General features: G+C 44.3%; 1 protein-coding gene across 3 annotated transcripts in view; it reads left to right on the forward strand.

Moving 5' to 3' along the window:
• Positions 1-22,674, forward strand: part of LOC146185287 (uncharacterized) — a 36,626-nt gene extending 13,952 nt beyond the window's left edge. For 2 of the 3 annotated variants that reach the window (XM_084606234.1, XM_084606233.1), the window contains 4 exons: positions 555-800; positions 2,584-2,672; positions 3,459-3,555; positions 7,206-14,191. In XM_084606234.1, the coding sequence (XP_084462360.1) occupies positions 555-800; positions 2,584-2,672; positions 3,459-3,555; positions 7,206-7,481 (708 nt within the window). In that variant the 3' untranslated portion in view covers positions 7,482-14,191. Of the gene's footprint in view, positions 1-554; positions 801-2,583; positions 2,673-3,458; positions 3,556-7,205; positions 14,262-14,923; positions 14,986-16,382; positions 16,514-21,883 lie in introns of those variants that run through there. The other variant, XM_084606235.1, reaches the window with a different exon arrangement.
• The last annotated feature ends 234 nt before the right edge of the window (positions 22,675-22,908 follow it).

Below are 22,908 nucleotides of genomic sequence, written 5' to 3' on the forward strand. Positions count from 1 at the left end.
ACTATTTCGAATTATCCAAAATTTCGAATTAACGAGTTGTGAATTAACGAGCTTTCACTGTAGTTGAACCTCTGTAAAATGGTATGTCAACCAAAGTGGACCGTGCACCCCTTGCATAGGTGATACCATTCTTTTCTGGCTTGGCTACTGAGCTTACAGCATGAAATAAGTTCATTCATTCATTTTTCTCTTTACTTTTTTTTTTTTTCAACCACTTCGTTGTAATAATGTCCAGTGTGGCTCTTAAGAAACATGTGATGCACCACCTCGCCACAGGGGCGCAGTGGTAGATCAACTGCTGTGCCCAAGGATGCAGGATCGAATCCCGGCCATGGCGGCCGCTTTTCGATGGAGTTTCTGTGCGATAGTGCATGTTAAAGAATACCAGATAGTCGAAATTTTCTGTGCCCCTCACTACTGAGAGTCCCTTAGCCCGAGTCATTTTGGGACGTTGGAACCTTTAAACCAAACCAGACCAAACCATTGTTGTAGTGGTTGGGGGCTTCATAGTTCCGGTGCAGTCTGACAGTATAGCGCACTGGTGTGCCGGGAAGGTTGACCAGGAGCTGGAGCAGCCCGCGGTGGCAGGCGATGGCGGACCCCGTGGTGCGCGTGCCAGCTCGTGCAGCAGCACGTCGTACGAGTCTGCTGTGGAGGATGAGGTCGAGGAAAAGGTGGTCAGCCTCAAGGACGGCTGCAGCCAGACACCGTCCCGACCTCGCTGCCTGTCTCGAGCCATGCAGGCCGTGCAGCCGACATGCGACGCCGAGACCCAGACCCACGGTTGGGACCTTGCCCAGGTAGCTGGATCAGCGGAAGTGTGCTCATATTAATATTGTGCAGCGATAAGCTTGAGCTTATTCCAGTTAGCATAGAATGTTGATATCATGGTTAAACTTAACCAAGCTTAAAGCTTGGCTAAATTTGCTTGGTTAACACAGTCCTGGACCAGTGAAATCAACTGAGAGCTGTTGGGGTCACCTGGCCTAGTCTGCAGTTTGTTTTACCAATTGTGATGAATTGGTAAGTGATGATGAATTGGTGATGAAAATGTGAATGAATGGGTGAATTCCTAGATGTACAAAGTGGTAGCTGAAAAGTTGATGTCCACCAAGGTGCAGTTCAGATAGTTTTATTTGTTCGCCTTCAAAGAAAGATACTATTACAAGACTAGCTGGCGGCTCACATCCTTGCCCCAGTGTGCACACAAGGCCTAATCGGGGAGAACACTCCCAAAGAAAGGAGAATTGTTTTTCAAGACCTCTCTCTCTGCTGTAATTGTTGGGCGGCTATTTAAAGGGCTATCAATTTTGGTGTAAGGCCTAGTAATGAACCTTAATGAAAACTGGCTTAGTTTCGGCAGGGACGCATCGATTCATGCCTTTGGATTTCAAAGTGGGCATAACCGTTATTAGGTCGTTGGGCATGTTATTTGTCTGAAAAAAAGGTGGATCTCTTGAGTGTACTTTGCGAATAGGAGGACCCTCATTATATTTACAAATTCTGACACAAGCTTTTATAAGAGAACAATACATGGGATAAATTTGATCACCTTATGAGCGCACAATACCTTGCGAGATGGTGCGCGATTGCTTTTGTACGTCCAAGGATGGTCGTGTAACAGGACAAGCACTGCCACTGCTATGGGTGGGAGGCGCTTCGGTGTTTGTGCCTCCGCCATGCCCTTCTTGACCATGGATGGGCTGGAGAGGTGGGTGAAGAGTGCATGAACTGCTGTCTCTGGTCTGGCTCTGCCTTGTCCAAGTGCCAAGAGACTGGTGTCACCCATATGGGCTCTTAAATACGAAAGCATTTATCCACAATTTTACATGGCAGAAATCGCCGAAAATGCAGCCTCACAAAGCCACGCAAAGTTGAATTCGACTGCCTCTTTGGTAACACTTTGAGCACTTTCCCTCTAAGCTTAAATGGTTCAGAAATGACGTTTTGGGCCTTAAGACCTTGGCAGTTTACTTGGCTGGAGAGGTGGGTGAAGAGTGCGTGAACTGCTGTCTCTGGTCTGGCTCTGCCTTGTCTATGTGCCAAGAGACTGGTGTCACCCATATGGGCTCTTAAATACGAAAGCATTTATCCACAATTTTACATTGCAGAAATCGCCGAAAATGCAGCCTCACGAAGCCACGCAAATGATGTTTTGGGCCTTAAGACCTTGGCAGTTTACCATACTCTCCGGGTACACAACTAAATGTGTTGAACATAATTTTCTTATGTCTTCCTGACCAGCTTCTAAGCTCTTTTTTTTTTGTGAGAACGAAATATTCAGGAACCCGACGTGCAAGTGTCTGAACACATGAAGCTCCTCAGGTGAACTGACTTGTACTGCAAATTCATCGTTCATGGAAAGAAGCATCTCGTGGCAATGCAGGGCTGTACACCACGCCGACGCGGCCACGACACCCAGAGTGCATTGCACTGGCTGTAGCATAGCGCAACTGTCGGTGAATATCTATTAGTATATACTATCATCATGCAAAGCTGTTCAGTTAGTGAAGAATCTCCTTCAGTATTCTTCAATGCCCTTTATTCATTGACTGGGTTCTTGTGCAATCGTTTATCGTGCAGTTTGCAGAGCTGGAGCTGATGCTGAAAGAGCAAAAGAAAAAAATCGCTGAACTCGAAGAGGGGCTGGCGTCTCAGCAGGAAGATCATGCGTGAGTGTCGATTGAGTGTGCTGAATAGTTTCATTGCAGAGCAGTTTTCTCACTGCAGATTGTGGCCCTTGCTGTTTTGTTATGTTTTGGAAGCTCCATTTACCAGCTCTGCTTGAATATGATGTTATTTGTTTTCACTACCAAAACCGTTTAGTGCGATTAGTGTAGCAGCTTTCATAGCTTAATGAAAGTGGTATGAAATGTCACCTAAACGAATGCCACTGTGGTCTTTTCGTGCGAATTTCCTCAAACTCTTCGACCTGTAGTACCCGCCTTGGTGGCACGCACTAGACTGCTGTCTCCAAGGATGCGGTATCGAATTTCGACCGTGGCAACTTTTTTTCGATGGAGGCGATAAAGTAGTAGTAGTAGTCGTAGTAGTATGAGTAGTAGTAGTAGTAGTAGTAGTAGTAGTAGTAGTAGTAGTAGTAGTAGTAGTACATTTATTTGGTTAAAAATTATTAGGCAAGCATTTTGATATCCTGGACAACTAGTCACGGGATGGGTCGAGGAGTGGGTACAGGAGTGGGTTCGAACAGTGAACTGCTAAAGAAACGTAATGATGTGCTGAACAGTTTGGTTGGTAAACATATGCTAAACTTTTTCGTTTGGTACTTTGGTAGTATGTGTTTAGCATGAAAAAGTTATATTGGTTAGTGCGGCAACATAATGAAGCATCCTGTTTGAAAATTTTCATTAACCACCTATGGGAAGGAGTTTGGCTCAGCTTAAAGGTGTCATTGATGGAATGCCGGATATTTATTTATTTTTTTCTTTTCGTTGCAGCCGCGAGATGCAGCAGTTTCTTATCGAGATGGAGAAGCTGGAAAACAACAGGGCACCAGTAACACCATCACCACAGTCACTACCACTACAGAATGAGGTCAGTCTTGTTTCTTCCCTCTTCTTCGTCATCTTGGAGTAGGCGATCTGCTTGTCATCTGATGTGCCAGGCTTCCTTTAACTCTTTCATTTGCGGGCTCTGGTGCTTACGTTTAAAATGTAGCTTACTATGCGAGATCGTATAGTAGTCAGTGCCAGGAAAGCTCGTGTTTTGACGCAAGAGTAAAAGTTGCTGCTGTATTGTACCGTGTGCCGAGAAAGTGTTTACAAAAGGCGGCCAGTAATTCTATTTTTTGAGACAGCTAGGCTTTTTCTCTTGGACTTCAACTTTTAAAATTGGTGTAGCATTATCACAGTATCATCATGAAGATAACATTTTAAAGGACACTCGACAAGGTGGAAAATATTCACTTATTCTGGTTCTAGATCTTACCGTACAGATTTTTCTTCAGCCTGATCTTTTTCTCCACAGGATTCTTGCATATGCATCATGCTTGCATATGTCTCCACTTCAAATCGCGTATTTTGGCGATATACGTGGCAAGCTTGGTCTCGCTGCCACCGCCACTCCCTCATAACCAGTTTAGAAGTTGTTACTTTGGCATAAATGGTAGCCGCCTCCTTTAACGCTGCATGGAACAAGTGCTGAATGCTTTTTGCTTGTGACGAAGCATGTAGCTGGTCATAAAGTCAAAAGTGCGAACATGCAATGAGCGCGAACTCAACGAATGATCGGCGTCTGCTCTTTCATCAACCATCGACACTCCCTGGAAGTGCTGCCATGTCACGTGACCCGATGCGACTGACGTGCTGAAAGGGAGCGTCGCTGCGATTCTAACAGCGGCTCTTCCGTAAACCATCGACACTCCCGCAGCTGCAGTTTGTACTGCGCAGCAAAAGTTGCAAAAAATTCTTCTCGCACAGTAACTGAATGTTGCACTTAAGGGGAGACCCTGGTCTTAGACTTACGCCAAACATTCAGAGTTTGTGCATTTTAGTACAGTCGAACCCGGATATATCGAACTCGAAGGGGATCGCGAAATAGTTTGATATATCGAAAATTCGATATACAAAAATCGGCTTGTGACGGCACTTACGATGTGAAAAAACGATACCATATTTGTCTCCTAATCAACCCACTCTCATAATGAACCCACCCTCCACTTTTGCACCCGAGAATTTGAAAATTAAAAAATGTGTTAAGACCAGTTCGCTCACATGCAAGCGATATAGCGATCTCAGCGACGAGCGGCAGCGACAGAGCGAAAAATTTCAAACTTGTTGGAACTGCGTCCCTCTTGCCACTCGAGCCACCGCGACAGCTCAATACAAGGTTTCTGTGTCGCTGCGGCAGAAATCGCGAGCGTTTTCGCTTGCATGTCGATGGCGCGCGTCACTCCGTTTGGGTCGTCGCATCCACAGCTCATTTCTTGGCAGCGTGCCAAGATGCTGCGCAGCGATAACGTCAGGGCCCGTTTATCTTTTTATAGCTCCTCAGGTGGCGGGGAGCGAACTTGGCAGAGTGCCCCTGATGGCTTGATTGCACAAGCCTGGTTCGATTTATCATGCCGCGCTTGGGGCGGGCGTCATGATCGCAGCAGCAGACTGCGTGCTTTCGTTGATTCATACATGCAAAGGTAAACGGCTCCCACAAAAAAAAAAAAAAAAAAGCCTGCCGCTTTTAAACGTCAGCAGCCGCCATATCTTACGCTACGTCGCGCGTACAACAACGGTAAGAAAGAATGACTCTCGAAAAAAAAAAAAAAAACGGAGAGCTGCCGCTTCCTAACGTCCGCAGGCGCCATAGCCACGTCAGCCGCCGCGCGCAGAGGGTTCGCGACACGCTGGAGAAAGCATCCGACGTCTGTCTGAAAACGGGCTGAGCTGGCTTGGCGCATGCGTAGCGCGTGCTGAAGGAGAGAGATAGCTCGGCAAAAGAATGGGCACACACACCCACGCACATGGCTTGCAAACGTCGTGTGTTGGCGCGTGGGAAACGATAACTGCAGATGCGCGCGCCTTTGGGGAATGGGCGCGGCGCTGTCCAGAACTGTCCCCTCTCATTCCTTCCGCGCGTGGCTTGAAAACGTCACGCGGCAAACGGCCAAGGGTGATGCGATAGTCTTTGGGGAAGGCACACTTTCCAGTGCGTGGTGCGGAGTTCGATATATATCGAACGACCGGTGAAATTGAGTTCGATATATGACGCGGCTTTCCTATACTTTTACATGGGATTTTCAAGGGGATATTCTGCGAGTTCGATATAACCAAAATTCGATATATCCGGGTTCGATATAACCGGGTTCGACTGTATTCTGATTCCAAAACTCTTCTACATGCAAATAGTTTTTGATACAGCAAAGAAAGCATGCCTTTTGTTTGGAGGAGCCTTGGTAATTAAACGTAAGACCTTGTGGAGATTACTCTGATTACTATTACTATTTCTGAATGATCTAGAGTCGCCAAGGAGTGCAGTAAGCATATATATGAGTATTCTAGGATAATTTGGATGAAAGTTACAGCTCTTCAAACTTGAACGAGAAAATGTTTTGGAAACTCAAATTATTTATTTTGAAAATTTTCTTGACCAAACAGTGGTTTAGTGTAAATATTATTGCACAGCTGATGAGTTTATCTTCCTAGCAAAAATAGAACCATAGAAATAGTTGATAAAGAACCAGAGATATCGCTCCTCCAAAATGTCCAATGTGTCAAAAATGAAATTTTGAGAAATTGAAGAAAAGCGTATTGGCAAATTTTTTTAACCACCAAAGCTAACAGTAACTCAATAAAGTGGGCTCTGACTGGCTTCCAATGTCTGTGAATTATTTACCATCGATATAATTGCCCTCAAAAGAATGAAATTGGCGGCAAATGGAATGTACGGTCCGGAGGCCACCACCAAGACGAGTGCGTTTGCATTGTGACCTCCACAAAAATTGGTGCTAGGTTCTGGCACATAATTGCCATTCTCACGTTCATGCTGTAAAAGCCGTCGGCCTGCAACTACAGTCAACGACCGATGTTTCGGACCCTCTAGGGAATGCAAAAACGTCCGAAAATTCAGGCAGTCCGAAAAAATTAATGCATGAAAAAGACTTACCAGTTTACAAATATTTCTTGGATCAAAACAGTCAAGGGTGAGGTATTAGGCTTCCGAAACACCAAAGCATAAAAAAGTGCTGTTCAAAAACTCTACGCAGCCAGCATGCTTCACGGCAGCCGGCGTTACTGCTTCAGTGTCTTAAAGAACTTGTCGATCCTTGTTTGGACGGCGTTCCGCTTGCATGCGATCATATTCGCCTCGATTTGAGCAAGCGTCATGTCAGCGCTGTACACCAATGAAAGCGTGAGCAATGCTCTTGTCAGCTCTGCGCTCGTAGGCGCCAACCACCCTGTCAAGAAACACTAAGAACAGTGCTTTTTTTGTGTGCGTTTGTGTGGCCACTATTTATTAACCAACACGTAAGGGACACTAATACGTGCGTTTCCAGTTGTCTGTGACCTCTTGTCTTAAGCGTAACCAAACATGAACTGCCGTATTCGTTTGCAGAGCTGGAAAAAGACACCAAAAGGGCTGAAGGGTAGAATTTAATGCCGAGCTACGTGCCGTAGGAGGTGCAGTCTGGTCCCCTCCACCTTGTCCATTTTGAGGGTGACCAGTTCTAGGGCGGTGTTCATTTTTGACAGAACCACGTCATGGATGAGGAGGGAGAGGATGAAGACGAGAGGCCTAGGGGAGCTGTCTCTACGATCGAGGCGGAAGACTTTGGGGGGGAAGAAGGCCAGTGCCAGCTGCCACCGGCTCTGCCATCACCCCCGCCGCCGCTGCTGCTGCGTCGGAAATCTTCACCAGTTCGTGCTGAACCCGAAGATGTGAAGCTGCACGCTCTGTCCATCGAGCCAAGGCCACCCTCTGCCGAGCACAAGGGCAGGAGGCCAGGTGGGCTTCGATCGCTGTTGTGACAGTGTTCTGACATGGCATTCAGGCTTCGGTCTCATAGCTTCGAAATAAACGTGGACGTAGCTGCTTCAGCAGGCTGTGACAGTTTGCTTGCCAACAGAGCGTATATTTTAGGGGTGTGTGGATACTGAAATCTTTTAATACAAATATAGGAAATAAAATATTGCCTTTGAATGTCAAATCAAATAGTATTGAATGTCTGATCAGTGAAGAAAAAAATGGAATATTGAAGAAAAACAAGACTAACAATGTTCGCTAATTTCAGAATTTGCGTTGGTGTTCGAAAATAAAATTAAAATAGAATTGTGCAGAAGTTGAGTATGAATTTCATACAGCGTCCTGTATATCAGGAAGGACATGCATGAAACCTGGTACAGCAGATACAGTGAGACCTCGTTATAACGTTATAACAGTTAAAAAATCTGAAAATAGTTCGCTCTTTCCATAGTTCGTAATATAAAATTTCGTAGCAAATACATGCAAGAGCACCAATATTCAATTGGAGAGGGCACAGCAACTCTGAGGGTGCCTACTTGGGTCACGTCCACTTATTTACGCGCAAAGAAGTGCGTTATCGCGGCCTGCTTTTTTATGTTGATCGTGTTTCGTATCATGCCCTGTCCCTGTTCCACAGTTTGCAAACACTCAACTAGGGCAAACCCACTGCTCTCAATAGCACTGCAGTCTCTGCGCAGTAAATCCAATGCAGCAAGCGCTTCTCGTGAAGTTGGAATGTTCTCATCGTCTGCAGCGTCAGCCTGAGCTTCGTCTGCGGGATATTCAGAAACATTCCACAGCGATTTCGGCGCCCGTCAGTACAGCCGTGGTTGCCTACATAGTCCTCTACAGTCATTCATCGAGCTCGCGGAGCTCTGCTTCTGTTTCGTCGGAATCGTCCCCATCGTCACTTGATGCATGGGCCTCTGCTGGAACACCTATGTGCCGAAAGCAGTTGGCAATCGTTTAGTCTTTGACGCTGTCCCATGCCGCTTTAATGCTCCCAGCAAGTCTATCTTCAAGTCCTGCTTCATACGAAGCTTCACAAGAACAGTGTCAGTCTCCTCTTGTAAACTGCCTTGAAGGCCCTGATTTTATCTCAAGCTTGGTCTTTAACGTCAGTTCTGCTCTTTTTTTCACATTCACCGCCATCACAGCACTACGCACACTCGCGCACCACACTCGACACGATGACCGATGCAGCCTCTACTGAACGCTATGACGGCCACGCCGCTGCTAACACTAAATTGCGAAAGACTCAAAAACCAAAAAGGCAAAAGCAACATTCGATCGAGCCACTGCCTTTGCTGCTGAAGCGGCGCTGTCAGCGATTGCGAGATGCGAACGATTTCTCATGGCCTCTGAGATTACTTTCGTGTGCACAAACACGCATGCGGGGATTATCTCGGAGGTCATGAATTTCTTTGGCTGTCAACTCTCAATGCCGTCGTGGCATCTGTGGTGCTGTCAGCGCCTGCGAGGTAGTCCTGAACTTTTGCTGCGCCGTACAACACACTTGTAGTGCAACGAATCCTGCCTCCTGCTATTAAAGTGAGTTCGTCATATCCGTTTTATGACGATCCGCTTTCGCTATGGGAAGGTAAAGATACAAGTGTTTGACAAAAATATTTCGGAAGAGTTCGATATATTCAATAATTCGTTATATGTGTGTTCGTTATATCGAGGTTTGACTGTATATCTCTGCTGAGTGCAGTAAGCAGTTCTTAATTCGGCCTTCAGGGGTCCAAGCTCTATCTGATGACCACCTGTATTATGAATGTCTGCGTTAAGTAAACATGTTTTTTACCAGTTGAGTCTAGGATGCTTCACTGTACAGCCCACTCTGTCGAGGATTGCGGTGAAGCACGCAGTGCGGGGAAACTGCAGTGAATTAAAGAATTTTCGGTATGTTCGGTAATGTTCGAATATTGAGAAGATATCAGTTTTTTTAATATGATTACGAATTGAATAACAAACATTTTCTATTCATATTCGAAATTTCCATTATTTGCACACCCCTAGTACAGTGACGCTCACTTAAACGAACTGCAAGGGAGCTTAGGAAAAGGTTTGTTAAAGTGAAAGTTCGGTTAACTGAAATAAGTGCATGGAAGCTTGTTTTTATTGGCTCCAAAAAACATCCCAGAATATCCCAGCCTAATTCAATTGTCCCTGCACTTATTCGGAAGCCAGTAACGCAGTAACCTTTTGCAGGACTTTTGAACTTAGGACTGCACTGGTCTTAAACTCGGTCACAGTGTACATGTCCCTGTGACTTAATCCGGCTCAAATGTGCTGTGAGCAGATCCTCCAAGCAGATCATTGCTTCTGCAGATCACGGTTAACCTGCATGCATACATACGCCATTTGGTGCTAAAATGCTTGGTATGGCTGAAGCTCTGGCTATGGTTGGCTATGACTGTGCAGCTAATCAAACATGCAAATCTAGCTATGGATTCCACCACAAGCTTGTTTAGCTTTAAACTGAGCTGGTTATTTAAATAAATAGGATGGCGTGGGAAGCACAGGTCAGGATGTTCATGGAACTGAAATGAGGAATACTGAAATTTGTTGGAATGAAGAGCGTCTGCATAGCGTTCAATGCAGCTTCGGCGAGGGAATTGAATGAAGTTGGTACAGCTGAATATTTCGTTCAAGTGGTATTGTACTGTACATTTTTCATTTGGATTGGCGAATGTTTTGTTGCAAATAGGTATTCGACTTCTGGATTTTGGTTGCAGCATTGCATAAATGCAGAGAGGTCAGCTCATGTAGCTGTATGTTGTAAATATTACATTTAAAAGCATAATTATAACATTGTGGAGGTCCCTGAATTCAATAAGACTGAGCTCAGTTCCCATTACATGTGAAATCACAAGTTTTCGAAATTGTACTTGTTTCTACTTTCTTTTTAAATTTTTATAGTTTATCCTGGATGTGTTAATTTATAACTAATGGTGAGTGTCAGAATATCTTCTTGAAAATATATCTTCTTGAAGACACCCCTTGAGGTGAACTCCGCTAAGGTGAACTCTCGGTTAACCTCTTCGGGACTGCAGAGAAAAAGGCAATTTTATTTGGTGTTACAAATCATCCTCAATAAATGCAGTTTTTGCACTATTTTTTCCTGGTACAATGCATAACAAATTGCAGCTGAATAAAAGGGCTTTTATACATGAAAAATATAAATGCCTTGATAGCGTACAAAATTTTGTAAAGAAAATCTCAAGCCTGCAATAAGTAGAACCTCGTTGATACATTCCCGGCTCATACGATTTCTCATTTCATACATTCAAAATTGCAGGCAGTGAAACATCTCCCATATAGTCGCACTATTTTTCCCTCTGTTAATATGTTCCCGGATAACACGATTTCCAGGTTGCTATGTTTGAAATTTCGACAAAGTGTGGTTGTATAATACTGTCATGACTTGAGCCCCTAAGCGATGTGAAAGTATGCGGAGGTGGGAACCAGAGAATGAAGTCTGCTTCCAGCACTGATATCAGAGTCCAGCGCCAGAGCACTTCTCGAGCGCGCAGCCGCTTCGTCGTCGTTATTCCCAAGCGCGGCGGCCGTGCGGTGCTAGGCACATGGCAGTAAGTTTTGCAATTAACCAGACATATGCTAACGAGTGCTCACGAGGTGAAAAAATTAGTTGTGGTTTAGCTTTGGTTAACCTCTTCGTTGAATTGTGAAAGCAAAGCAGAAGCTTCTTTTGCCTGCTACATTTTCCCCTATTACACCCTATCAGTGTAAGGTGCTACATTATTGGGGACACTAAACCCATCCTTTAAGAGTATGACGCGAGAGCATAACCTACCAGCTCACATGTAAATCAGAAGGGTTCAATGTGGCTGAACCGAATGTGGAGCAAAAGCATTATTTTCGCGGCTGTTCAAGGCCAACCTTGGCTACCGGCCGTGAGCTTTGGCTATAGTAAAAGATCAGAAATTCCAGGTTTCTAGTTTAGAGGCAAAAAAAAGTTGGCAGGCTGATTTGAAACTTCTTTCATGCTCTCTTGCACTACTCACTTCTGTGACAGGTGTCTCGATGTTTCTCTTCTCTTCTCTTATCCAATTCTCAGTGCCATGACCATGCCTTTATTCGGGTACACTCCAGGTGCCAGTCTAGACTAAAGCATACAAGCTCCTCAAGATATTTTTACCATAGTTTGCAGATGCACTACAGAATAGCGATACAATATTCTGAACATTTAGCCTAGGTAGCCCTAAAGAGACCTTCTTGAGCCATTAGTATTACGTGGAACAGCGGGGCCTTTGTGCTACGGCAGGCACGACTGCAATTGGAAGTTCTCCATTTACGAAAGTTTCCACATATAGTTTGCTTTCGCTTTCCTCAATTTCAGGGCTTCCATGGGCAGTGATCTGATGTGCGCGTTGACCAGCAATGGCGTTTCGGCCGCTTACGCATATTCTTGCAATCATCCACATGCGGTTTCTATTAGTGTTGTGAACCTGCGCGTTTCAAGCACCCCCAAAACGCAACTGGCCATTTTGGGGAGAGGAGACCACTAATATTGTGATGCATTACAAAAAAGGGTAGCGGAAGCCTTTGTGAGTGTTCTCGACAATGTGCACTAAACGAAGCATTTGGAATGCAAATACTGGGATGCATGCAGTTCTCGATCGTACAACAGTTTTTTTTCCTTCTCATTTGAGGACAGAATTTACTTCTCCACCCTGTTTCTGCAGGTCCATCTTGTATAATAAGCCGTTATGCCAAATCCTGTGTAAAATCAATACTGGATCTTGCAATAGGGTATGCATGTGTGATTTTGAAAAAAAAAGTAACAATATTTGGTATTTAATGTTTCATGTTTTTATTTCACTGACCTGTTTGATATTGAATGTTTTCTTCTATATTTGTATTTCGTTTGTGTTTGGAAATTTCAATATTTGCTCACCGTATGTAACATATATTTGGACATACCTAGCATCTTTGCACATCTTTTAGGGGCACTTTGGTTAGAATGAACTTTTGATAAAGATAACAAATTTTCTGGTCCCTTGAAGTTCATCTGAAAGGGAGTCGGTGTTTGTCTGTTGAGAGGGACGTTTGGTATAGTCTATCCAGTCTATATACCAGACTAAGTGGATGGCAATATATTTTTATATATTTATAATTCAGCAGCATATAAAACACGTCAATAGGTGAGCTTTTCTGTAACCCAGAGTCGTGAATATGGTGCACCCATGCTAGCATCGTGCTTTCTGTGCTAATGTGTTCGACCTCGTGTAGCATGGCAGGAAAAGCCTTTAGAGAGTTGGGGCGCTCATCAACGCTGCAATGGATGTTACTTTGGGAAAAGTCGTCATAAGTCTGTTGCAGGTACACTATAAACACAAGAATTCTATTAAAAGTTGGATACAGTTTTCTAAATCACCTTTTTTTTGTGCTGTGAGAGCTGCTGTTAGCCTCTGTCAGCTAGGTGGGCTCCACAGCGCAACAATCGTTGCACTGAATGTTGGTTTTCTTGCACGATAGCAGTGTCTTATTGAAAATAAGTGCTTCATCAAGTGGACTCTATGGTCACCTAGTTAGTCGTGCTGTTGGTCAGCTTAAGCACTGAAATTGGGTGCCCAAGACCACGCAGTCAACCCAGCTTAGTTTGTGAAAAGTGATTGTGGAAGCGCCATTGAGAAGCATCCCTTGTCAAGGGCGTGATGCGCAGTTCAATAAAGGGTCATGTCATGCCGACTGGTCCACACTTTGGGCTTCACCATCTTCAATTTCTTCTTTAAAAAGCATGGCCTGTTGTGTTACTGTGCCAGATTATTGCAGCCTCTTTTTTGGTGAAAACGTTTTCCCATCTATTAAATTAAAAGTAGCGAAATGCAGCCATGCATTGTGCTTTCGTATGTAAGGAATAGAACTGAATTTTGTTTAATTTTTTTTTTTTTAGATACTGTGTATAAGGTGCAGAAGAAGATACAGAAAGATGCGATTTCATCAAATTTTTTATATTCTTGCAGTAATTTCAGTTATTTCTTCAAGTTGTTGAGGGGGTTGTAGTAAAAATGTGAGATAGTAAGTTTGCACAGTACCGTTCGAGGATGTTTATTTCTGACAGTTTAATCGGGAAAGTTCTGTTTAGGAAAATAATTTGCAATTTGAATCCTTGGATTCAACCTTGGTGTTGCTTTGTGTTCACTCTTCATTGGAGCACACTTCCAATTGGCTTCAAATTTACCCAGAACCAGCACTTCTGTACTTGAATGAAATGGTGCACACTGCTTCCAATGTAGCACAATATTTTCAGAAATTAAGAGGAAAATGATTTTTCAGGAACAAGGTCAGGACGAAAAAAATCTAGCAAGATTTTGTTTTACCCGGAAACAAATCTGTTTAAATAAAAATGAAACAAATTCATTTCAATTTAATGCGCATGAAAGTGCAAAATGTTAATTTTCACAAACATTTTAAAACAAGGTGGGATAACATCTGTCATCTTTTGTCACTTTTTGTGGAATGACCCTGTATTGAAATGACTAGGCATAATTTGGGTTTTGAATTCTTGGAGGAGACTTCTTGCATGTGTGGTTCTAAGGTTATTACTTGTGGCATAGTTGTTGATGCAGTGTGTGGAGTGTACTGTTCGGGCCTCCTAAGCTGCCTGCCTGTTTGCGCGCGGGCCGTGTATTACAGTGGAACGGCTGCAAGTGCCAGAGTTCTATGACCTACACTGGCGCATGGAGCAGGCTGCTCCATGTTCGGACGTGGAATCCATGTATTCCAGCCGAGCAGCCTCCCCGACTAAGAGCAAGGTAAGCATTTAGCCTGGTTTTTTAGCTTGTGTGGATAAGCTATTTGTTTTGGTGGTGCTTGTTTTGTCTATTTAGCAGTTGTGTCTTTAGAAATGTTCTGTGAGCTTGCTGTAGTGCACGTCCTTGCCCATGGGCTCCTATATTATCCAGCGCACAGCACGAGAGAGTGGTTGTTAAACATGAGGGTATGATTAGTTGCAGCAGTAGCATAGTGCTCTTACTGTGTGTGCAGGGGCCAGCGAAACTGGTCTATTATTGCTGCTGTGTGATAAGAACTGTCATAGCCATGATTATTCCCCCCCTTTCAAGTTCAGGGGAGAGTCATACAGTCAATCTTTTTTAGCAGTGAAGAATCCTAGAGCTAGTGCTCTAGTAATGTTTCGAAAATCGAGCCCTAGTGGACTGTACACCAAGCGTGGGCTATAGGCTGGAAATTGGGGCATTAAGTAACCTCTCTATACTTGTACAGCTGTGCTGATTCGGTGCCGCTGTCGGTCAAACAAAATGACTACTCAAAACAAGCAGCTGTTGATCCAAACTTTCATCCACAGTGGTGCATGCATTTAGCGAGTGTGGGCTAATTGCATTCTTTTGTGCATTTTGATCAAGCCTATGTGTTGTATTGAAATAGTTCTACCACAATGTTTAATTTCTTTTTACAGACAGAGCAGCAGATAGCAAAAATAGTGCACATGGTGAAGAAACAGCAGCCCAACTATTCAGAGTGAGTTTCATTTTTTTGGTTCTGTTCTGTAGCTCTTTCTTAGTGGTGTTGTTTATGGGCTGAAATGGCTTGAATTGAGCTGGATTTGTTATTGCTGTAGCAAAATACAGTAGAGCCCCACTATAGTAAACACGGATAGGATATATTGTAAAATCTCAAATATAGTAGGAAAGTTTAACTGGTTCCAGTTTGTCTTCCATAGACAACTGTACATTTTTTACCCTTTGTAGTAAAGTGTCTGTTTGCAGCGACATAATTTTACTAATGATATCAGTATGTGCACACTACCTAGACTTGCGAGGCATTTTTTTTTTTTTTTTTATGAAACTATTGTACTGCATTTATTGTATTTTATTTAACTTTACCACCAGGTTCGCCTTAGTAGCGTGATGGAAAGCATGCGGCTTGAAGGAAAAAAAGCAAAGCTGGTTACGAACATGGAAAGAAGGCGGCATGGTTCATTGACAAAGTAAACGACAGTAAAATTGCTGTGAGAAGCTGGGAAGGGAAGAAACGGGCAAACAACTGCAGCACTGTGCAGCGCCAAGTAGGAGGCAGCGATGCCTAAAAGTGGAGACGCGGCGTGTTTTTGGCCTACTTGACTGTCACGCTCAATGCTCATCTGTTAATCTATTGCCTCTTTGATGACAGAAACAGCAGAAAACGACACCATGTTCATCCAAGGGTCTGTTATTCACAAGAAATCACTCGGTTGTATTCGTAGCCACATTGCATTTATGATGAAGAGTTACTTCCAGAAGATGTAAACAGGTATTGAAAATTACGCAAGGAGATGATGACAGTTATGGAAGGTATTATAATTTTTTTTTACTGACATAGTTCCTGCAGGGTGCTAAAGTATCAATGTTGGGCTGGCTAAATCTGCTTCTGTGCTTGTTTTACAGTGTCCGAAGTTTTCATTATGAGGACTCTAAGGTGAAAATAAGTTAGCTTGTGTAAACAGAATACTTCCTTCATTCATGAGACCACTCTTAAGAGAAGACAAAGCTTTTGTAAGGTAAAAAAAGAGTACTGAACTACAGGTGTCGCCCCCACTGCCTGCTTTAGAAAGTGTCTCAAAACGTGGGGGATTTTGGAGGATAACAGTGAATGTGCCTTATGGTTACATGTCGGATTTGTGAAGTAGGTTTTTGTTTAAACTTGGCTGTGGGCTTTGCGTGCTCGTGTGGTTTTGCTTTTGATTTGCCTCTGTCTAAATGTTTGGAGCAGTAGAGGAAGTCCAAGTACTACTCCCTAGACCTCACGTGTTGGCAAGCGATTGCGTATATTTGGTGTCGTGTGGTGTTCTCAAGCGTGGAAATTACTGCAGTGGAATGTAGCGCACTGTCTGGGCCCAGCTGCTGCTCAATGCCAGTGTTGTTTCTGTGCACGTGCAGGCAAGAGGTCCGCAGGCATGTGGATGTTGTGCGCCGCTCACAGGGTGGGTTCTCCCGAATGACCTTTAACTCCATTGTGGCCCTGGTGCTCAGCCACATGAAGTCCGTTGCGGCCGCCACCACTACGCGCAGTAAGTGGCCCCAGTCCATCATCCCTACACTTCCACAGTAACCATCCGTCCAGTTGATAGACTGCGCCCCCCCCCCCCCCCCCCCCCCATGCTGGAGATCAACAGACTCTGCTCTCTACCAGCTGCAGGTTTCCTCTTGTGCTCTCTGTCGCTATCTATCTAATCTACCCATCCATCCATCCACCCAATCTACCTATCCACCCATCCCCCATCCAGTTTGCCTTCTCTTGGAGTCTAAAACATGCCATTTTATTGACTTAAAGGGGGCAATGACAGGGTCGTTCGAGGTATCGCTGTTTTGTACTTCTGTGAAGAATGTACAGGTCTGGGATTCTACTCACAAATTTTTAGTGCCTAGCACGTGGCGCATAATACAAAAAGTGCGATAGTAATCTGAATCTGTAAGCTGCTCCCACTAAGAGTGGCCACCATTTTGAAATGTTCGTGTGGTGTCTGAAGAAAATATGCAAGGGAGTGTCTTTTGCAATGCAGGCTGTAATATCAAAGGTGGACAATTGACAGAGTGGTCGTCAATGCTTTTCAATTTTACCAGTTGTGAAACTTTCCATAGGGCCCATGTATCAAAAAACGGCAGTTTTGATTGGTCAAAAAGCGGGTGTTTACGAATAGTGGCGGCGCTCAGGGCCATTATGGGGCTAAGCAGAGTTTCCCAACTGGTATGGTCTAAAGCAGAGTGGTTGACCCTCATGCAGAGGTGCTTGAAGATGTTACTACACAAAAGCGATATAGAGCAAGGAATCTTTTCTTCAGCATAAGGCATGGTCACAGTCAGTGGCCGGGCTGCACTGTTTGGTCATGTTCCTTAGCTTATCAATAAACTGATCCGTCGCATTACACCTGCAGAGGCATCAGCACAACCAGTGGTCTCCTATCACCATAGTGTGATGTTTTTAGCCCTGCGACGCCAACAGAACTGAACAGCGGATGGTCGCCTGATCTGTTTTGGTTGGATCGGAGGCCGAGTGAGAATGTTACATAGTGGGTGGAACAGCGCGAAAAGACGAAACAGAGATGCAAAGAGACAACTTCAACAGGAGAATGGTGGACGTCTTAAAGCTGTTTCGGGATTGTGCAAAAGGTTTGTCCTTTACTTTTGAAGTACCGTCGAACGACATCCTCCAGTTTCTGAGCATAAAACTGTTTTTCAAACGTGACCACTTATGTTTCATGTACTCCCCGAGGTCTCAAAAGCAGGTGTTATTCTTCTGGACACTCAAAAATTGTAAAAAATGGAATTGCTAGTAGTTGCATTCGCTCAAGCTTGCTGAGCTCATGCCATCATTGCATTCATGATAGTGTATTGCTACAGGTTCGTAGGCTAAAAACTGCAGGATTCCCGGATTTGGTTATTTCGGCAACATGTGAAAAGCTTTTGCGGATGGTTGGGAAGGATTTTCCGGTTAGAATAAGGGACAGCACACAGAAGAAGAAAAAACTAGCAGTGATTCCCTACATGCATAAGATTGCACATAACCTAAAAAATGTAGCTGGGCGATTCGAAGTTGTTTTTTCGTCTCCGCATAAGTTGGGCAGGCTCTGCTGCGCTATCAGGAACCGCCAGGAAAAGCTAAACAAGAGTAACCCGTTTGAATGCCAGGTGTCGCATAGGTCGAGATTAGTAGATTGCGCCTGCGCTGTCGTGTACGAAATTCCACTGTCATGCAATAAGGTATACATAGGTCAAATGAGTCGGTGCATAAATATTCGTCTGCGTGAACACTTCAATTCGCTGTCGGACACACGATATTCTCACTTGAAAGATCATTGTAGGGCTTGTGGGAAAGGAGGAAAGAAGAAAAACAAAAGTTGACGCCCCTTGGTTTCAAAAACAAAGATTTTGTTTCGCCATAGGGACAAAATGACGAGAGAAATTACTGAGGCATATTACATCAGCAAGAAGCAGTCGCAGTGTGTCAGCCAGCCTCCTTTGGTGCTTATCGAAAAAAGGTTTCTTTTCTGAATAATGTTTGGTGATAATTTATAATTTGTAAAACTGGCCGTTGGGGAGAAGGGGAGGGGGGCTTGTATGTTTGGTCTTGCTTGATAGGGTTTTCCACGTGGCTGTTGAAGGAAGAAGATATCTCTTGAATTTTGCCTGGTCAAGGGTTTCGTTCTTTGTAACATCATGTGACATATTTTTTGTATAAGAATCCACTTTCTTCCTAATAAAAAATTAGTTGTGAGTCAGCGCTCGTCTGTTGTGCGTCTCTTCTTGTGTTCCACCCACTATGCAATTGTACCAACTCGCCCAACTGTTCATCCTACTTCAATGAGCATGTTACTCGATGAACTAACGGCCTGTACAGTTGCGCTTGTCTGTAGCTTAACGGTGTTTATCAGCAATGACCTTGGCCAGAAATTTTAGCCGGCGCCGAACTTCCAGCCGGTTCCACAACTAGGCCTATCACGGGTAGTGGGGTTCGGATCTAGAGTTTCGGCGATTACGGAGCACACATTCACAAGTTTTAACGGTTGTATGCGGCCATCGAATGTAGTTCTGGCAGTAGAGACTCCAAATCGACGACTGCTAACATCACAAAGCGCTTGCACATTGAGCAGGAAGTCTATGCGACCCTGCCTGGCAAGCGCAACCGGCAGCTGTTGGCGCTGCTTGTGAGTACCCAGTGCAAGCAGGGTACGTAACATCCATGGGCTTCTTGCAGCGCAGCTGTAGTTCGTGAAGAAATAAAGGCGCAACCGGTGCGAGAACAAGTGGATAGTTTTGGCATTGCTAGCTCGGCTTGCGTTTTATGCCTTGTGAATGAGCAGCATACATCAAGTCATTACAAAAGCTACGTAAACACACACACTGGGGGCGCAGTTGTAATCCGCCAGATGACTTTTGCTTGCTAAATCTGGCCGATAAAACAAGGCTTGAACCTGGCACAGAATCGTTAGAAAATGGCAGCGTGCAGCTGACTGCTGCTGTAGAGTAGCTGCTGTAAACAATGGGAAAAAAAAAATTCAGAGGGCACTTTGGCTCACTAAAGTGCTTCAAGGCTGAAGCCTTCCTTGTCGCGCTGCTTAGGCATTGACTGTGAAACCGTTTGTAATTGACTAGAATTGTGACTGATACTGCGCCTTTTCTTTGCTGTCAACCAATTTTAAATGCTGCTGATGCCTGCGGTACTGAGTCTATTTCTATATAATGCTCTGTGGTGCTGCGTTTGAGGGAGCACCAAATGAAAGGCGTCGCACGGACGCCTGAATCAAACGCTCGGCTGTGTCAGCTTCCTATTGCGTGAATCTCCTGGCGACGTCATCACGTCATGACGTCACGACCGGATGTGTTGTCATTATCACTTCCGGATATTAGACGCGTGACGTCGCATCCGGTCATGACGGCACCATACCATTGTATACTCATATAGGGGTCAAGCTGCTTCTGTGATGTTATCTTAAGACCAGCTAGCCCTGTGATGGGAGACCCTTTTTCGGCGTGAGCAGGAAAGAGCATTTGAATCCCATTTGCGATGACTGGACTGAAGCGATGGTGCATGCTCTTATGCGCTGGCCGTGGCCAGACTGAACATAGTTTTGCAACAATGCTTTACCAACCAAAAATAATTGTTTGACTAACACATGCATATAACAGCAAGTCAAGAAGTACCGCTTCGTTCAAAAGTTTTGTCTGCTCCTCTAATGTCGCAAGGTATGCTCTCGCATCAGCATATGCTTGTTTGGGTTTTCTTCTAGGTTTTGAACCGAAAGAGTGACTGGCACTAGCTCAGCAATCAACGCTAACCTTTCCCCCCCTTTCACGGCGCACGAACACAGCAGAAGGAAACGCTGGACATGACTTTTTATATGCGGAAGTGCTTGTTGCTAAAACGAGCTAACTCTCATAACATAAGAATAATATGCTTCTAATTGTGTGCTTAAGTAATACAGCATGAGCCCATAGATTTCGGCCTCCTCGACAATCTTTAGACGAAGGCCAAAATAAGTCTGAGGATCACTAAGGTCGCATATTATGTTCTCAAAGAAAAAGAGAATAAGTGAATAAAATATTTTTGCTGAAGGAAGAACAATTTGTGACCACCATCCATGGTGTGCATACAAGAGTGCAGCAGACACCGTGAACAGAAGACGACATGGAGATGAGACCAGGAAGCTATTTTCAATATGAGTAATAAAAATTCAATTTAAAACTGTCTACTGCACCGAATGAGCTCAAATTTCGAGGATTTGTAATTTAACGTGTCTGGAGTGAAATGCAATAGAGTTTATGCTCAAATGTTGGCTGTCATGACCCGTTAAGCATTTTCCTGCAGGCACTTGTGCATCTGTTTTAGTGGCCTGCATGTTGTATTTACCTGAATGTAACAGTCTATGCCGAGGACAGACTGTGGGCAGAAAACATGCATTACGGAGAGCCTGTGAAGGCAGTGACGGGATAGCCTTTGCAGGTGTGGATAGCAACAAGAAACATTTTAACGAGTGTAACGTACAGAACAAGGCCGCTGTATACGGGACATTGGTGGAAGTTTGTGAACAAATGGGCCTAAAGAAATATGTTGGGATATTTGAAATTTTGAGTTTTTAGCTTTTAGGACGCGTTCTCGAAATTTCACCATTTGTGAATTCCCGTTTTGACGCTCTCAAGTTAGGCGGGTGTGCAAAGCGCTATCGCGTCATTTTCGATCACCCATATGTTCGGCGCTAATGAAGCTAGCTTAGAAAGGATTGATGGTATATACCTATAACTAGTGTGCGTTTTATAATTCTAGTCAATAGCTTTTCATGGGCTCTTTAACTGCAACTAAAAAGTACGCAAAATACACGAGTAAATGAGTCGACACTTGCAGAATGAAACTGGGGGTGTTTTCATGATTAATGCGTGTGGAAATAATCATAATTTTGGCAGCAAGAGTACAGAGTGCATTCATAATGCGAATGCATCAGTTTAGAGATTTCTCCGATTATATGATGCCCTGTTTATACGTTGGTTTCACCCTGGAAGTGGTACAATCGAGGTTCTACTGTACCAGGCATAAGTGAAAAACCCTACGTGCTCTCACACATACTGGGCATTGCAGTAAGCGTGATGGAGTAGTGCAAAGTGGTTTTTGTCTAACTTGAATTGCTGTATGGAGAGGAGTGTTGTCATTCTCTTAATGCTATTGCATCAAAACCTACACAGTTGCTTACTAGTACTTTGATGCTTTTAGACCACTGCAGTTCATTTTATACATTGCATAGGGCATAGGCAGGGGCGACTGGGCACACCTAGTGTCGTGGATTCTAGTAATGCAAGGTGCGCAAGTGCCCACACAAAATACTAACTGAGATGGGAAGTAAACTCTGAAATAACCTTTTTGCTCTCTCCCTTCCTCCCCTTAACTACAGATAAGCACTGAATGGAGGACGTGGGCCGTGGAGACTGCAGCTCCAAAAGAGCCACCGTAGTGCCTCTGTGTGCTGCAACTCCTTCAAGGACTATGGTTGCGACTTTTTTTTTCCAGTGTGCTTTGTACTGTTCTAGTCTTAATTGGTTTCTTTTTTCTCGCTAACTTTCGGTTCTTGTTTCTTTTCATTATTAAAATTCGACATCCTTAACTTGACCACATTGGGCAAGGCCAGCTGCGTTTGCTGTATAGTGCATTTTCCGGGAGTGCTCCGCTTTCGTCGCATCTTGGTCATCGCATGTCATCTCGTGTTTGCGTGATATTCATTCGTTCATCTTGCCTCCCATCAGCACTGTACAGCGAACTGTAGAAATGAGTCATTTTCCCTGTCCTCTGTCCACCCCCAGTCTTTTTGAACCCACCTATTGAGGGAGTTTCTCAAGTTTTTCTTGTGCAGATTGCCTTGAGATTCAGGTGGCATTTGATAGGCTACAAGTGCATTGTGCCAACATCTCCCCCAGTGCCCCTCTCGCCAGTGTTTGTTTCACCTCCTTCTCAGCCGGTGACGACGACGAACTGGTCATATGCCTTTTTTTTCCTCCCCAAGAACGCGCAATTCCTTTGCCATGTGCCTTAAAGCATACAGTAGTATATGTTAATCGCTATGCTTCGCCTGGCCGGGCCTTGCCATAGGGAACACGCAGGTTCTTGGGTAAAGTGAAATGTATGTCACAAGCAGTGTGTGCTTGGTACTGTTCTTTTTACACAATAAACAGCTGTGTAAGTTAACAACTGACTGGCCTCGCTTAGTCACGAGGGCCAGGGTGATATTTTTGCTTGTTCTCGAAGGTTTTCGAGTTTTTACGATTTAGTGCCCGCACATGCGTGGGCATTCCAGAAGTATGGTTGTACATTGCTATGTGATTGCTTGACATGGCATTTTGTCTCTGCTAAATAATCTTAGCCTCCAGAATAATGAGCTCGGAGGTGTACTTAGTGTATGTACAGCTTTTGATGCTCCTAAAG

Source organism: Amblyomma maculatum, chromosome 6, assembly GCF_055883805.1.
Source record: "Amblyomma maculatum isolate TAMU_Amacu chromosome 6, ASM5588380v1, whole genome shotgun sequence".
Lineage (NCBI taxonomy): Eukaryota > Metazoa > Arthropoda > Arachnida > Ixodida > Ixodidae > Amblyomma > Amblyomma maculatum.